Raw genomic sequence first — 16,312 nt, 5'->3', positions numbered from 1 at the left:
AGGGCAGCCACACCTCCTCCTTTCCTACCATTTCGACACTAATTCATATAGCCAAAATTTGCTGTCTTGTTAAGAATTGCAGCACTAGAATCTTCTGTTAGCCATGTTTCAGTGAGAAATATAAAATCTAGGTTGTAGGATATTATAATGTAATTTACCAAGAATGTAGGCCCCTTGGACGCCTCCTTGACCAGTTTTCTTCTCGTCTTTTCATCAATTCTGGGGGGACGTCCAGTTCTTGGTAATGTCTCTGTTGTGCCATATTTTCTCCACTTGATGATGACTGTCTTCACTGTGTTCCATGGTATATCTAATGCTTTGGAAATTCTTTTGTACCCTTCTCCTGACTGATATCTTTCAGAAATGAGATTCCTCTGATGCTTTGGAAGCTATCTGCGGACCATGGCTTTCGCTCTGAGATGCAACTAAGAAAATGACACGATCCTACAGCTGAACTTTATTTGTGGTTAATCAGAGTCACTTTAAATGATGGCAGGTGTATAATGACTTCTATTTAACATGAGTTTGAATGTGATTGGTTCATTCTGAACACAGCCACTTATGCAAACAGGTTATTGTAAGGTTTTTATTTTTCATTTTTCCCCCTCAAAGATTTTAGTTTGTTTTTCAATTGAATTGTTCAAATTATAGGTCACATAAAAAGTGGAAAAAGTCCTGACATGATTTATCTTTGTCTCATTCTTTTACATCACAAAAACCTGATATTTTAACAGGGGTGTGTAGATTTTCATATCCACTGTATATTGCTGCTTAGACATGCTCTCAGTTATTGGAAGCTCCTAGTAAATGACCCTCCAAGTCAGATTTGAAAGTTTGAAACCTGTGACTCAAGTAGGCAAGTTGTGGTACATTTTAAAATACATAACATCTTATCAATTGCAGAACTGTTACAACCTAAAAAAGCACTTGAACACAACCATGTCAGTCTTCCCAGTTTCCAATTTCTGAGAAGTAGTGGCACTCAAGTCAGAGGCACATAATCAAAATAATGTCATATAGTCTGTCCAGTACTGCAGGCTAGCTGTATTTTCAGATGCCCTTGTTGTCCCTAGTGTTGATGTAACTAGGCGGGTCAAGACACAGTAAGTGACTAGTCTGGTCAAGAGACAGATATAGAAGCACTGTTTATATCTGCTTGTAACAGGTGTCCTTCATCCTGATCTTGACCGGATTTTGTCTGTTGTGATTAAATAATTTCATAGTGTGGAAGAGTCAAAGAATGACACGTGTCTCACAAAACCCATCTGCTTCTCATCACGCTGCACGCTGCTTTCTGCTGTCCTCTCGGGAACTGTTGGTATGCAGCAAACAGGTTAAGGTGTCTTTTTAGTTGTCTACACTTGCCTAAACAGTTGAGCACAATCAGAATGTGGACCACAACAGAACAAAGGAAGCATGTGAATCCATGTATAAAACGGGCAAAAGGACGCATTAAGCCAGAAAGCCAAAAGTTGCAGACTGTAAAGGGTAAGTAATTGGTATTAAAATTCCACTTATTACCCAATTTAATTTAATGAATAGCCCAAACCTTTTCAGATATTCACCAGAATTGTTTGGTATGCTTGTGATGGTACTTGTTGTAACATAACCAGTACATCCTATAATGATAACAGAGATCAATGTGTATCTGTTGTTTGCCATTACTCAATGCCCTTGTCAATACAATCCACATTATTATTTGTGACTGTGCGACATAGAATTGTAACATTTGTGATTAAATGGAGAACAGACATTCATACTGTATGATTACTGACTGCATGTTAGCATCCCTACTAATTGCTAGCAAATAGTGTACAAAGTGACGGAAACATGTTTGAATGCAGGACAGAACACCCACTGTACAGAAATGGATGTGTCAATACATTTACATTGGTTCCCTTATGTTACAGGTTAAACAATGTGCCAAGCAGTCAAACTCACTTGGTATTGACCCTACGGCGTCTGGGGAATTTGCTAATTAACCAACAGCTTCCTGGACACAGATTAATCCTTGTCCTAAATCTAAAAGCAAACTTAATGGAAATTCTACATAAAACATGCTTTATGTAGTGCAAGCCAGAAGCCACTTGTTTCCAAGGGGCAGGCCTGGGTAGTACTGTAATATGTTTACTTGTACTTACTTTTACTCAGTCCTTTACTCAAACTGTTCAGTGAGTGATTCTTACACTGTAGGCACATGCAACTCATCACAAATGAGTTCAATTCCAAAGTAAATGGGAGTCACATGCCAAATTATTTCTAAATACTTCTAGAATGTACCACTAATATTGTATTTGACATTTTAGGATTAGTTGAAAAAGGAAAGACTTAGTAAATTAAGAATTGTTTTTGTCTTGTTCAACTGCAAACGAAAATACATTCAGTATGTGGTTACCAAATGATTTCAAATTTCAACAGTTTTAAGAAAGATATGGTGCTTTATTTGAATTAATTGCAATGGTGCAATACATTTTTGCAACGATTGTATATACTTTCAATTGCAGCACAGTCAATTTATATTATATAACATTACAATTATAGTAGTACATTACAAATCCAATAGGAACTGGCAGGCATTACAAAGTGTTATCTCATAAAGCTATCCCTGAAAACCACATATTTTAATATTCTATGGTTTGGTAACTTCTGGTTCTATTGACAAGACTATTAGAATAATTTTTTAAGATAAATGTAACATTGTAACTAAAACAGAGTTACTAAAACAAATTACCTTTTTTATAGTATACATATATTCCCATTTTACACTTAGATGTATAGATAAACTATATGCAAGTAACAGGAATCAGTTAAGTGAACTGCTGCAAAAATGGCCACTAGTCACAAGAATTATAGCGCATGTATTAATTTATTATATGTTCAAAGTATGTAACATACTGCAAAGAAAAACACTGATGGTAAAAGGGGAGAGAATTAGAAGAGTGCCCTGTCTGTATCATCTGGGATTTATTTTAGATTACCAAAATGGAAACTGGCATATGCATGTGTGCGAAACTGAAATAACGTGTTTGGCAAGAACCAAGCTCACAAAACTATTTGATCAGTACCTAGCACCTAAAAAAACTGTAATTGTTCATACGTTCAAAAGTGGCCATAGGTTATGTATATTATTGGTTTATCTTCTTGCTATATTTTTGCTGTTGTAAATTTGTCTTCTTAATTCTCACTAGGTGTAGTGTGCTATGCCACCATTCATAAGCATCTACAATATTCAACAACTCTCCCAATGGCTGCTAGTTCAGTTATGTATATTACTGCCATACTTACCGTATCTACATTTTCAATAATACTACCCAGATTGCTGCTATACAGTACTCTATTTTAAAACTGCTGCTAGCGTACAGTTATGTATATTGTTGCATTCTTTTATAAAAAAAATTCTGTCTGGCTATGTTTTTGCTTATTTTTTCTTCTTAACTTTCACGTCGTACAGTAGTTGTCGGGTGCCATGTCATAATAATTTCACTGTGCAGAATGACGCTGTGTTGTTCGGTGCATTTGACAAATAGAACTTGAAATTTTGTCTCTCACTCACAGTCACGTCGTGGCTTCTCCAGGTTTTCCATCCCATTTGCCTACCTGACTGTAATTGTATAGGCTCAATTTTACTGTACGTGAGATAATTTAAATGAGAAACGTAACAATTTTGTTATAAACATTTGCACATTGGTTTTGTTGGCAGTACATTTTTCAAAATGCCGTGCGATGCATTATGGGTAATTTCCAATAGTGATTTTACATATGCCGCCCGATGCCGCCACCTGCAGGTTAGTATGTCCAGCCACAGAATGGATGTCGAATGTGTTAAATCCACCAACTTGATGTTCTTGGTGCCACTTGAGGTCGCTGTCAAATTTTCAGCTAACATTATAGAACCTTCTCGCTCTCCGTTGAAAATGTTGGACGAACTTGACCGTTCCCAGGGTGAATTATGTCAAAGATGGGGGCACGCTTTGCACGGCTGTTTAAGAACTTTAATATAGAAAACCGCGCACATCGTGAAATTGGGAAGGCAAAACCTCAAACTGCACCTCGACATCCGACCCACATTGATCCTATTCACAGCACACAGGGTGAGTAATTAGCACACAGTATGTTTTGTCATTGATTTGAAGACGGACGGAGGGTCAACTACTGGCTGCTACAGTACTGTAATGTAATTGAATCACTCTCTTATACACCATATGAAGATGTCAATAACCTCTGTACGAATTGTTCGCAATCGAAGTTGGTATTGCGCCAAACCTGCTCCCATTCATTGATTGTGACAGTTGAGGGTGATCTTAACTCGCAGCACCTGTCTTAATCAATGAGAGAAGGGTCGAAAAGGAAACGATTGCGGAGTACACGTTGTTGGAATACTTAAAGTTTAACACTTTTTATAACGCAATTTACCACTGTCCTACAGTACTGTAACACTAGCAAAAACAATAAACTAAGATCGAAGACTGCCTGCCATCAATCTACCTGGCCAAATTGCCAACTCAACACTCGTGTTTACCCCAATGTTTAGCTGCCTGTACCAGCCTGAGTCACAGTTACACCTGCTGTACCAGCCTGAGTCACAGTTACACCTGCTGCACCAGCCTGAGTCACAGTTACACCTGCTATTCTTTCTTTCCAACCTGAGGCCTTAATGATTTTGTTTACTTCAGTTCCTGAGATCTCTGATGCTATCCACAAGAAAAACGACCCCCTATTGGTGTTTTTGAAATCCGTGTATGTGGAATCAAAGGATCCTACTCTAAAGGTGAGCCTAAACACATTTTAAACTGCAATTTCCTTTATGATTTATGTGAGAGCTAGTTTACCCACCCTACTCTGTTTTGATCCAAGCAGGCTTCAAAAGAGGTGACTGAGGAGGAAGAAGTGCGCAGACCACTCGTGTACAGCCTGCCTGAGGACCCTTATGGTATTGTTGAGATCACTGATGTTCCTAAAGGCAAACTGTCTATTGTTGAGGCCCTCAAAGCTCTCAGCAATCACAAGAATGCTCCCCAAACATGGACAGTGGACAAGGTTGCCCAGGAGTACTCTCTTGACTTAAAAGACACTAAAGCACTTCTAGAGCATTTCATCCCCTTTGAGGTTAAGGTTATACCCCCCAAGACACAGGATGCAAAGCAGATCAAAGACACCTAGGAGAAGACTACCGCCATCAACCCAGCGTCTATGGATTGTCTATTTGTAAATGGAATTGAAGGTTGTCTGCCCTCCAAAGTTTGTCATGGATTAAAACATGTCAGAATTATCCTCATCTTAATGAAACTGCTTGGGTTTTTATTTTACATAAGGTCGCAAAAGGCGGATGCATGAGAATAGAACCCCTCTACTGTTGGTTTCGGAACAAGAAGTGCTACTGCCGCTCTCAGAAAGCTAGAACCATTCAGGAACGTGGGGTCATACACAATATTTTCCCCCAGATTAGTCAATGAGAATCACGCTTGTTGACCTTGACCAAATGAAGCATACTGTATGCAACATTTTTACATACTGTAATGTAATTAGGGAAAAGCCTGGACTTTCCAGGCATTTTAATCCAGTACTATAAAATAGAAAGGCTTGCTGCATTATAGAGGTGGAGTCATCACTGTCAATGTTGGAACAATCTTTTCTCTGTATTTTTGACAATCTATAAACCTTAGTACATATTTAATCGTCTGTATTAACAAGTTAATTTATCTGTCATTTAATGGTGTGATTTATAGCTATCATAATTGGCTTTTACCTTTGTGTATAGTCAATGTTACATGTTCACACGTGATTGTAATAAGTGGATTTAAATGTTATTAAATTGGTTGATATTTCCCAAATTCTGTACCCCTCAGTCCCACTCCCTCCATATTCTCAGTCACATAACCTACGTCTCTGCTTTATATTTGGCAGAGATGTTAGCTAAATCAGTGTTTTTCTTTAAACCTAGGTCTGTGGACTGGTGCTGGTCAATGTGAAATGCCAGCCAGTTAAATCTCACTCAGAAGCATGTTCATAGAACTTTTTCGTTGCTATTTTGTTGTCTTCACATACAGATTGCTTTCTATTTTACTACAAATTTGATTCTAGAGTTCGAGTGGTTTGATCGATTAGACGGGACCCTTTTCTGGAACAAGTGCATGTATTCTGTTTTCTTTAATGACTTTTACAAGCTGTGTAAGATAAGTGAAAAGGGACTCTGGTAATATCAAAATTGAAAGCAATGCACTTTTACTTTAGTCCACTCAATTATTTGATTCATGATGTTTTAATGAATATCCCAATACTATAAGGATGCGTTTCATTCATTACACACCATATCTGAATCCAATAGATTTCAATTTGGTTGATAGTAATTGTACAGACTTGTGTTATTTAGGCATTAATTAACATTGTGGTTAACATTATGGCCATATTATGGCCGAAATGTCCTTGAGAATGAAATTGCTAAATGCACCATGTTATCTTAAAACAATTAAGAGTTGTCAAGGAAACAGATATTGGAATGTCAAAAATATATATATATATTTTAATATTTATACAGCAAATAATATAAAAAAAAATGAATGCAAGTGGCCCCTAAAGGAAGAAAGCCTACTGTGCCGGCTGCCGACACTGACACCATTTTCATAATTTTGTCCCTGTAAGCCACCACAATGGATTTGAAAGGAAACAACTGAATTGAAGTGCAGACTTTCAGCTTTAATTCAAGGGGTTGAACAAAAAATATTGTATGTAAAGTTTTGGAATTGCAACCATTTTCACACGCAGTTCACTTATTTCAGGGGCTCAAATGTAATTGGACAAATAAACAATCATAAATAATCTGTTCATTTTTGATACATTGTTGAGAATCATTTGCAGGCCATTAACATTATGGCCATATTTGTTTATCAGAATTCTTTCCGTTGGTCCGAATTGTCCTTGAGAATGAAATTGCTAAATGCACCATGTTATCTTAAAACAATTAAGAGTTGTCAAGGCAACAGATATTGGAATGTCAAAAATATATATTTTTTTAAATATTTGCTTGAGGTCTGGAATGCATGGACACCACCAAATGCTGGGTTTCTGTCTTTGTGATGCTTTGTCTGGCCTTTACTTCAGTTGTTGTTTGTTTGTGGGTCTTTCTGCCTTAAGTTTTGTCTTCAGCAAGTGAAATGCATGCTCGATCGGGTTGAGATCTGGTGATTGACTCAGCCATTGCAGGATTAAAACTTTGGCTTGCTTTTCAATGGCGCAGTGATCCAGTACCTCCACCGTGATCAAACTGCCTCTACCGAGTTTTACAGATTATGTATGTTTCGGATCATGAGCCCTTCCAAGCCTTCTCCATGCGTTTTTTCCTTCCCATCATTCTGGGACAGGTTGATCTTAGTTTAATCTGTCCAAAGAATGCTGTTCCAGAACTGGACTGTTTTTTTTTTACTAATCTGGCCTTCTTATACTTGTGGCTTAGGAATGGTTTGCACCTTGTGGTGAACCATCTGTATTTGCTCTTGTGAAGTCTTCTCTTTATGGTAGACTTGGATAATGATATTCCTACCTCCTGGAATGTTCTTCACTTGGCTGGGTGTTGTGAAAGGTTCATCCACCACTATTGTCTTCCGTGGACATCCAGGATTTTTTGTGTTGCAGAGCTCACCAGTGCATTATTTTTTCTCAGAATGTACCAAACTGTTGATTTGGCCACTCCTAATGTTCATGCTATCTCTCTGATGGATTCTTTTTTTGCAGCCGAAGGATGGCCTGTTTCACTTGCATTGAGAGCTCCTTTGACCGTGTTGTAGGTTCACAGCAACATCTTCCAAATGCGAATGCCATACCTGGAATCAACTCCAGACCTTTTAGCTGCTTAATTGATGAAGAAATAACACACCTGTCCATGAAACAGCTTTTGATTCAATTGTCCAATTACTTTTGGTCCCTTGAAAATGAGGGGGCTACATATTAAATTAGTAGTAATTCATAGTAATTCCTAAACCTTTCCTCCAATTTGGATATGAATACCCTCAAATTAAAGCTGAGAGACTGCCTTTTAAGCCCATATTCATTATTTAACTGTATGTTGAATATATGCTGGTGAACTACCAAAATAAAACGTATCACTGTCCAATTATTTCTGGACCTAACTATCATGTTGATCCAGATCTGAGTAAAAATAGAAACTACAGGCAGATATGTAAGAAAAGTGAAGAGAGTGGCGGACAAATTCACACAGAACGTGATATTCACAGATATTTCTTGATCCAAAGGGTCAGGAAGTGTAAGTCATAAAAAACTTTTATTTTCTGTTCCAATGTTTTTTCAGATTTTACAACAGAATATAATTATAATTGATGCAGGCAATTGAGTATAAAGGGGGATTCATGTCAGTTTAAAAATGAAATCCTTAAATGACTAAATTATAAATCCTGTAATGTGCATGGCACAAGTTGCCGTGAATGCAAAGTACAGTGAAGCACTATATGATTTATTGGCTCGGTACTTCAGCACTTTGGGTTTAACATGACACAGCGAATGTGGGGTTAACGTGCAGACTTAGTTTTAATTTGAGGGTATTTTCGTGTAGATTCATTTTAAAATATACCATGTTTTGTACATATTTTAGGGTGCCAAAGGTATTTGGACAGATTAACATTATAAAGAAGTATTGTTCAGTGATTGAAATGTCCAAGCCACAGGTCACTCCAGACTCTGGTGATGCTCACTAGGGCTGTACTAATGTCTTCTGGGGTTTTTTGCCTTCAGGCTTGTTTTCAGCATGCAACAGGCATGGTAAATTACAGTGAAATTGGGTGATTTACTTGGCTAGTGAAGAACTATTACTTTTTGGCTCTGAAAAGCTCCAATGTGGTGCCATTCCATGAGGTTTGAGACATTTGGTTGTCCCTTAGTAGGTAAGAAAAACTAGGTAGAAATCTGGCCAAATATTTTTGGCACCTAAAATGGGAGGACTGTACAAAACGCTGTAATTTCAAGATAGTTAAACCGATATGGATGACAAAATCCTCCAATAATTAAAGCAGAATTTCTGCATTTTAACCCTCATCCTCATTGTATCATTTATATTGCCAATGTAAAGGGATGTGCTACTGTAAAAAAAATATTCACTTTACAATAAGTGGAAATGAAAATGGTAATTAATTCCGTGCCACTATTGTCTCATTGGTCCTAACCAATGAAATTGTAGCCTGTAGCTCCCGAGATGGCGGTGGAGAAAAGACCAGTGCTAAAAGATGAGTCATTCTGATTCCCTGAGGTGATGGCCTTGCTCAATTTAGTTTTAGGAATTGATTTGATTCGTTTTGTAAAGTTAATATAATGAAACTTACCGAGGCTATTGCAACTTCTAATGAAAAATGTTGATTGGACTAATAAGTATTAATTATTATTTGAAATGAACATTGTATTTATTCTTGAGTGTATTGACGATTACAGACGTTGGATTGTTACAATGTATACAAAACATATATATATGCACGTGCCTTGTTGGCCGAGTCATACAACCAAACCTTTACGCCTCTTTATGGTCCTTATCCATTTCAATTGGAGCTTTGGATAATGGGAGTATCCAATCCTGTCCCTACTACTGGGTGATGGGACTGTCAGTAACCAGGATCCGGACAGTGATTGTAGTTTGTAACAGTGATGCAACACTATAGTTTCGACCCCCGGAATAGTGTAAGGTAAAATTGTCGTTCTCAGGGAAACAGAAGAATGAGGGTATGAAATACAATTATTTGACTTAGAAACAAATGATTTAATGCTCACTGAGTCATGATTTTGTTTGGTAGCAATCCAGCCATCGGGGAACATATTTCGTGCGAAACAAAGCAATAAGTATATTGGGATCACCGATTGTTTTATCGTGTAGGTGGCATTCGCTCTTCTACTAGCCCTGCGAATTATGTTATTTCATTTGAAGTATTAATCAGCGTACAACGAGAGATATCTAGTTGTAACTTATGATATCGAGGAATTACAAACAGCATCCGAACACCTTCATGGATCAACCCAAAGACTGAAGTGAGGAACGTGAAATGGTCATTGCTGAATTATTTCTGTCCAGACCTGACCAGTCAACCTGAGATTTTGGAAGGAAAAAGGTAATTTCACCTTTTCTAGACCGAGGATTCTGCAGTATAACCCAAATAGATTATAAACAGGAATACTCCATGAGAAGTAGTTTTAATGAGTGCAATATAAACATTTAACAACAAATCTATTTGTTTGATTAAACTAATCTTAAGGCCTATGAACAAACCAAAATCACTCAAATGTATTTCCACCATAGTTGTAAAACATATACAAATAACCAGGCCTTATAAAATGTGAATACGCATTGGTTTGTTTCATGGTCTATATTGGAGAATGTACAGTAGGCTATACAATGTAATTAAATGTATATGCTAACAATTTTCTGTCATGAGATCATCTTTACATTTACGGTAGCCTACATTGTATTTGAAAGTCAGCATAAATTGTTGACTTGCGCCTAGTGCAGAAAATCCATCAAGTACAAAGTATATATTTTACATTTTGTAGTCGTTTCAGTAACATTATAGTCGCCTTATCCAGAGCGAATTGTTACATTTCTGTACTGGCCCCCTGAATCAACACCCACTGGCGTTGCAGGCACAATGCGGTGACTACTGATCTACACGGGATGCCATTCATTCACGAGTCATTCATTTCCATGCCTCATATTATGTTCTACTTGACCACTGATTATTTGTAACTGTTTATTATTTGCTACTGTAAGAACTAACTTAGCGAGCTTTATAAGGTTGTGTTATTTCGCAGAACTGGATAATGTTATCCAGCTCAGTAACAAATGCATAATTCCAATTCATATACCGACAAAACATTTCGGTTGTTGACTGTAACCATTAAGCTACCGCTGCACGTATCAGGCTTGTTACTGGGCCGGTAATAATGTGGTTGAAAGGCCCATATACCATAAACAAAAATCAATCCAAAAATAGTTTGAAAGACAGCTCGTTTATTTGTAGTGGTTAATGAGTAGCTCAAATGCTTTTTGAACGAGTTACAAAGCAACCAGCGAGGCTTGCTGTCTGGCTCCAGGTCTCTGTTGCTAGGTTCCATGACTACTCAGCATGCAGTGTTATCACTGACTTTCAAGGTACCATGGCAGATCCTTTTTAACAGTTACTATGGTTTCTGTTAATATGTATTTGTACTTGATCTGATGAAGTGTTTTCTCTGTTCTCTTGTCTAGCTCTTCCATCACATTTTAAATGACTGATAAATATCAGAGTAAGGACTACCTGGATGAATACTGGCCTATACACTGTACTTTTTTTCAATTTCAAAGTAGTGTGTTAAACGATGGCTGTAATAGGGCCGCTGTCTGCGCGTAGCCGACAAATGGCATTTGTGTCATTTTTTACGAAGCGATGGTAGGAAGGCTAGTGGGTGGCTATGGTTTTCCCTTCCATTCAGCACAATAATGGTATTTTGGAAAACCGAACACCACTGAAATCCCTCTGTATTAGTATAATGTGTTTCAAGAATTATGAGTAAGCTAGAGTTGAAAACTGCTACCCTGTGCAGAATTGGTGCAACTGCTTCTAACAGTAATGCCTACCATAGCATCCTCATGAGAGACAGGGAGGAGGGCATTATGGTAAGTTGGTGTCTGTGAGTAGTCAGGTGGCAGAACTGGATTTAGTCGTAGTCTTAGCACACAACCACACATCGTTTTGGTCTTAAATCGAGCGGTAGCTGGGCATATTTGAACCCTGTTGTCAAGGTGAGAGGAAGAGCATACAACCTACCATAGTTTTATTGATTCATTTTTTCCTCTTCGATTGTGGTGGCCAGTTGGTCTCATTAATAAAACATTTTACACTCTCCTTTGGTCTGGTAAATTGACAGACATAATACAATTTCCGCAGCACGGTTAGATGTTTGAATTTACTTCCAACCGACATGACACAATCATATCCTTATTGCAGTATACAAATGAATGTAGAAAACAGACAAGGCCATTTAAAAAAGAAAAAGAGTTATTTAATATGCCTTATCCTTGATATCACTGTACCTTCAAACTACAGTCAGTGGAATGACAACAAATAGAAATGTGAGTACATTTGAAAGTGCTACAGAAAATGTGAGAAATTCATACTAATTGGTGGAACTGCTAATTGTTTGGCGCATTAAATCCAGCCTTATTCTCCCAGAGGACAAGCGGATAAAATGTTTTTGTTTGACATATAGACATTTTAAATGATACCAGCCAGTCTACAGAAACAATATCCAGTGTTTATATAAGTGATAAGCCTTTTATATTGCAGTTTTAAATTGTCGCCAGAAAATCATTGGCTTGGTCAGGGAAATGGTCAAAGAAATATCTTCCTGGCATAGCTTAATTAATGCATATTGCTAATTGGCTTTTTTGAGGTGGAGAACATTGATAAACTAGTTGTTTTGGTATGCTTTTAATAGTGTAGTAACCCATTTTACATTTGTATATTTAGACTCCAATGGAATACAGCCTTTTCATAGGAAGGAATCCTTTATCTCTTACAATCCTAGTTCTGGATATAAAACTAGAGCCCTACAAAGTGTTAACAGTCCTAGCCTAATCTAGATTTTACTCAGACATGCCTAACCAGATACCAGAGCAATGAAGAGCCCTTGCCTGTTTCATATCTTCCATTATTGTACAAGGTCTGTGAAAACAAAAGGTCTTCCCTGAATCAGTTCAGGCCTGAACACACCTCAGTTATCCAGTAAACCTTTGAGCGCCTGGCACTGTTAAATCTTAAAACCATCACCGATACCTCCCTTAACCAACTGCAATTTACCCACAGAGCCAACAGGCCTGTGGACAACTCTGTCAACGTTGTGGGACTTCACTACATCCTCCAACACTTTGGCAACCCAGACATGCTGATACTGTTTGTGTACTTTAGCTTTGCATTCAGTATCATCATTCCATTAGTGCTACGACACAAACTGTCTAAGCTCCAACGTGTCCAGCTCCATCAGTCAGTAGATCAATGACTTACTGACCAACAGGTCACGGAACGTGAAGTTGGGAAAATACCTTTCAGCTGTGATTGTTTTTCCAGTGCTGTGGTCCTTACCAACTGGCCATCTGTTGATGGAGTTTTACAGGACTATTCTCATCATGTCAAGCTACTGTAAACTGATTACACTCATTCACAATATATATACACATACCATAAATGTGTACATCGACCATGAATCGTTGTATATTCACTGGTCGTTGTCCGAATAGCTCATATCTCTATGCTGTGTTGGCTACTAGCATCACCAAATAATGGATGTGTAAATGTACTTCACAAATAAAGGGGTTTTGCATTCCAAATCAAATACTACTGGGAAGGGAGCGACATTTGGTGATACATAAGTACACAAAGACCATCAGTCTTTAAACTCATTATGTACACCAGTTGAGCCAGCTGCTTGGCAGAGTTGAAGATTAGTTTTTCCTCCAAATGTAAACCTAAGAAAGCCATGTTTTGTGGAAAAAACCATGTTGTGTGTAGAGAAGTGCTGTATTCACAGAGGACAGAGAGAAGTTTGGCAAGGGCAGGGTAGATCCTTGCCAGTCCCATATAAAGTTGGCAACTTTTGCATATCTCATCTTGCTGTCTTCTCTGTGCTCTTTGTGTGGTATCAGGGGAGGATTTTTCTGACTATGCCCAATGAGGGCCTTCTATCCCGTCCAAAACTGAGCGGATTAGAAGCTTTAGCGTCTCATTCACTGTAACACTGGGGGGATTTGTAGGGAAAGGATGTTTGCTCAATCTCTGTTGATCTTCTTAGAAAGTGTCTGATCATGCAGCCAGTGAATTACATCCAGGCCTCTGGGTTCATGTTGCAGTGAATGTTTCAGTTCCAATTGAATCGTGTCATTTATTTGGTACACGCTATTTTCTTTCAATGAAGGCAACATTTGAAAATATATATATATGTTTTTTTTTAATGTATAGCTAAGACAATTCCTTTTAGATGTTTGTTCTCTTGCTAATGGTTCCCCTTTCTGTCTTGCCCCTTTTCTAGTCTGACCTCCACAGCATCTCTCCTCCATGGTAAGATGCTGGCTTCTTCAGTTGGACTAAAAACTGCATTTGAGGCCTCATGTTTGGTAAAAGAAGAGCTCCAGTAACAATGCCTAAAGCCAAGCCTGCACCCCCTGGTGAAGAATGGTTTACTCCACTGTCATTCCCCCTGTGGAGACAAGGGAGACCAGTAACGCCTGCCTTTACTGTCCTGTCATGGCGGGGATGTTGAACCACTCCGATCACCTCCAGGACCAGCGTGGCATGCAAGGCATGTCCACGGAAAACAGCTCTTACGGCTTCTCCTGGTCACCTCCAGACCTGTATCCAGTCACGCCAACAGCCAAGGCCCAGGAGAGCGTTCTGGGTGTCAACCTGCCCCTTCAGGTGTTCTTCTGCACGGCCATGGTCTCCATCCTGCTGGTGTCCTTCCTGGGAAATGTGGTGGTGGTTCTCATGGTCTACCAGCGTGCTGCCATGCGATCCGCCATCAACATCCTGCTGGCCAGTCTTGCCTTCGCAGACATGATGCTAGCCGTCCTGAACATGCCCTACTCCCTGGTTACCGTGGTGACCACGCGCTGGATCTTCGGGGATGTCTTCTGTCGGGTTTCGGCCATGTTCTTCTGGCTTTTTGTCATGGAGGGCATGGCTATCCTATTGATAATAAGCATAGATCGCTTCCTGATCATAGTCCAGAAACAGGACAGGTTGAGTCCACACCGAGCCAAAGTGCTCATAGTTGTAACCTGGACGTTCTCTTTCTGTTTCTCTTTTCCACTAGCTGTGGGTTACCCGTCCCTTCACATTCCCTCCAGAGCTCCACAGTGTGTGTTTGGTCACACCAGCGAGCCGGGTTACCAGGCGTACGTGTTGCTTCTCATGCTAGTCTTTTTCTTCATCCCCTTCATGGTGATGCTCTACACCTTCATGGGGATCCTGAACACCATACGGCACAATGCCATGCGCATCCACAGCCACCCGGACAGCATCTGCCTGAGTCAGGCCAGCAAGCTGGGCCTCATGAGCCTTCAGAGACCGTTCCAGATGAACATAGACATGAGCTTTAAGACGCGTGCCTTCACCACCATCCTCATCCTGTTTTCTGTGTTCACCGTGTGCTGGGCTCCCTTCACCACCTACAGCCTGGTGTCCACATTCAGCAGCCACTTTTACCACAAGGCCAACTTCTTTGAAGTCAGCACCTGGCTCCTTTGGCTGTGCTACCTCAAGTCTGCCCTCAACCCCCTTATCTACTACTGGCGGATCAAGAAATTCCGGGACGCCTGCCTTGACCTGATGCCCAAGTACTTCAAGTTTCTCCCGCAGCTGCCAGGACACACGAAGCGACGTATCCGACCCAGCGCCGTGTACGTGTGCGGGGAGCACCGCGCCGTGGTCTGACACCGGAGCACATCGGCACAGACTCCACTGCCATGTACTGTAGGATTTGTTTGACCATTTATATGATTTGCTCCCTTCAGTCCAAGTATTGGCGAGTTGGTGACGCCCGTTTTCACGAGGAAAGTAGATTTTAGCTGTAGAATTTGTTTACAAAGCGTGTACATTAACTGCTTCTGTGGTTTTGAATTGTGGTCACAAGGCATCCAGGATTTACTTTGTGTCATTGATATTCCTATTTTGTTCTTTTGTGCCTCCCTAAGCAGTCTATGCCAGTCAGAATGCTGCTATATCTGGTGAAAATGTGCAATTTCAGTGTACTGTACTTGAATGTAATAAAACAATTTGACATTTGATACCTTGTAAATAAGGTCTTTGGTGTAAACGTGTTTAATAAAAACAAAGATTTAATAGAAGTTGTTACTATTGTCTTTGCAACCCAGAGCTTTTTAGAATGTTTTGTTCTAAAATCCCATTTGTGGTGTTTTATGTACCATGAACTCTAGAAATGCAGTTAGGGTATTAATGAGCTACGTTGTTGTTCAGTGAATATGTTTCACATTCTGTGAGACTATGCAGCTAACAAGAAAGGCTCCCATAACTTTAGAAATGTTCTCTTATGAGTCTCATAAGGTTAATAACTAACGTTTGATTGGGATGTACCTATGACTTTCCCTTAATGTGAAATACAACTTATCCCGAACGTGATTACTGTGTTCTCAGATTATAAGGTATTTGTGTTTTAGCCACGTTTCATGGGAAGGGGGTATGTAAAAACTATTTAGCATTAGTTAAAATTCCATGGGCACTCCCAATAAGGCCAAATGTAAATCATTGATATCACCGGCCTACTGTATATTCAC

The 16,312-nt window shown here is 39.2% G+C and overlaps 2 protein-coding genes across 4 annotated transcripts; both read left to right on the top strand.

The window, feature by feature from the left end:
• The first annotated feature begins 3,843 nt into the window (after positions 1-3,843).
• On the top strand, positions 3,844-5,831 carry ndufaf4 (NADH:ubiquinone oxidoreductase complex assembly factor 4). Of its 2 annotated transcripts, none has more exons than XM_013138554.4 (3): positions 3,844-4,091; positions 4,674-4,768; positions 4,855-5,831. In XM_013138554.4, exons 1-3 carry the CDS (start codon positions 3,950-3,952, stop codon positions 5,158-5,160), a joined length of 543 nt encoding a protein of 180 aa, XP_012994008.1. In that variant the 5' UTR covers positions 3,844-3,949; the 3' UTR covers positions 5,161-5,831. The 2 variants fall into 2 exon arrangements, with proteins under 2 accessions (XP_012994008.1, XP_010881154.1); XM_010882852.5 differs by having other exon boundaries at positions 3,845-4,091; positions 4,858-5,831.
• A 3,779-nt stretch (positions 5,832-9,610) lies between these two features.
• On the top strand, positions 9,611-15,805 carry gpr63 (G protein-coupled receptor 63). 2 transcript variants are annotated; one of them, XM_010882849.3, is made up of 2 exons: positions 9,611-10,100; positions 14,050-15,805. In XM_010882849.3, exon 2 carries the CDS (start codon positions 14,193-14,195, stop codon positions 15,450-15,452), a length of 1,260 nt encoding a protein of 419 aa, XP_010881151.2. In that variant the 5' UTR covers positions 9,611-10,100; positions 14,050-14,192; the 3' UTR covers positions 15,453-15,805. The 2 variants fall into 2 exon arrangements, with proteins under 2 accessions (XP_010881151.2, XP_010881153.2); XM_010882851.4 differs by having other exon boundaries at positions 9,617-9,717.
• Positions 15,806-16,312: the final 507 nt, after the last annotated feature.

Source organism: Esox lucius, chromosome 18, assembly GCF_011004845.1.
Source record: "Esox lucius isolate fEsoLuc1 chromosome 18, fEsoLuc1.pri, whole genome shotgun sequence".
Taxonomy (NCBI): domain Eukaryota; kingdom Metazoa; phylum Chordata; class Actinopteri; order Esociformes; family Esocidae; genus Esox; species Esox lucius.
This window is presented reverse-complemented; position numbering and strand designations above follow the sequence as displayed.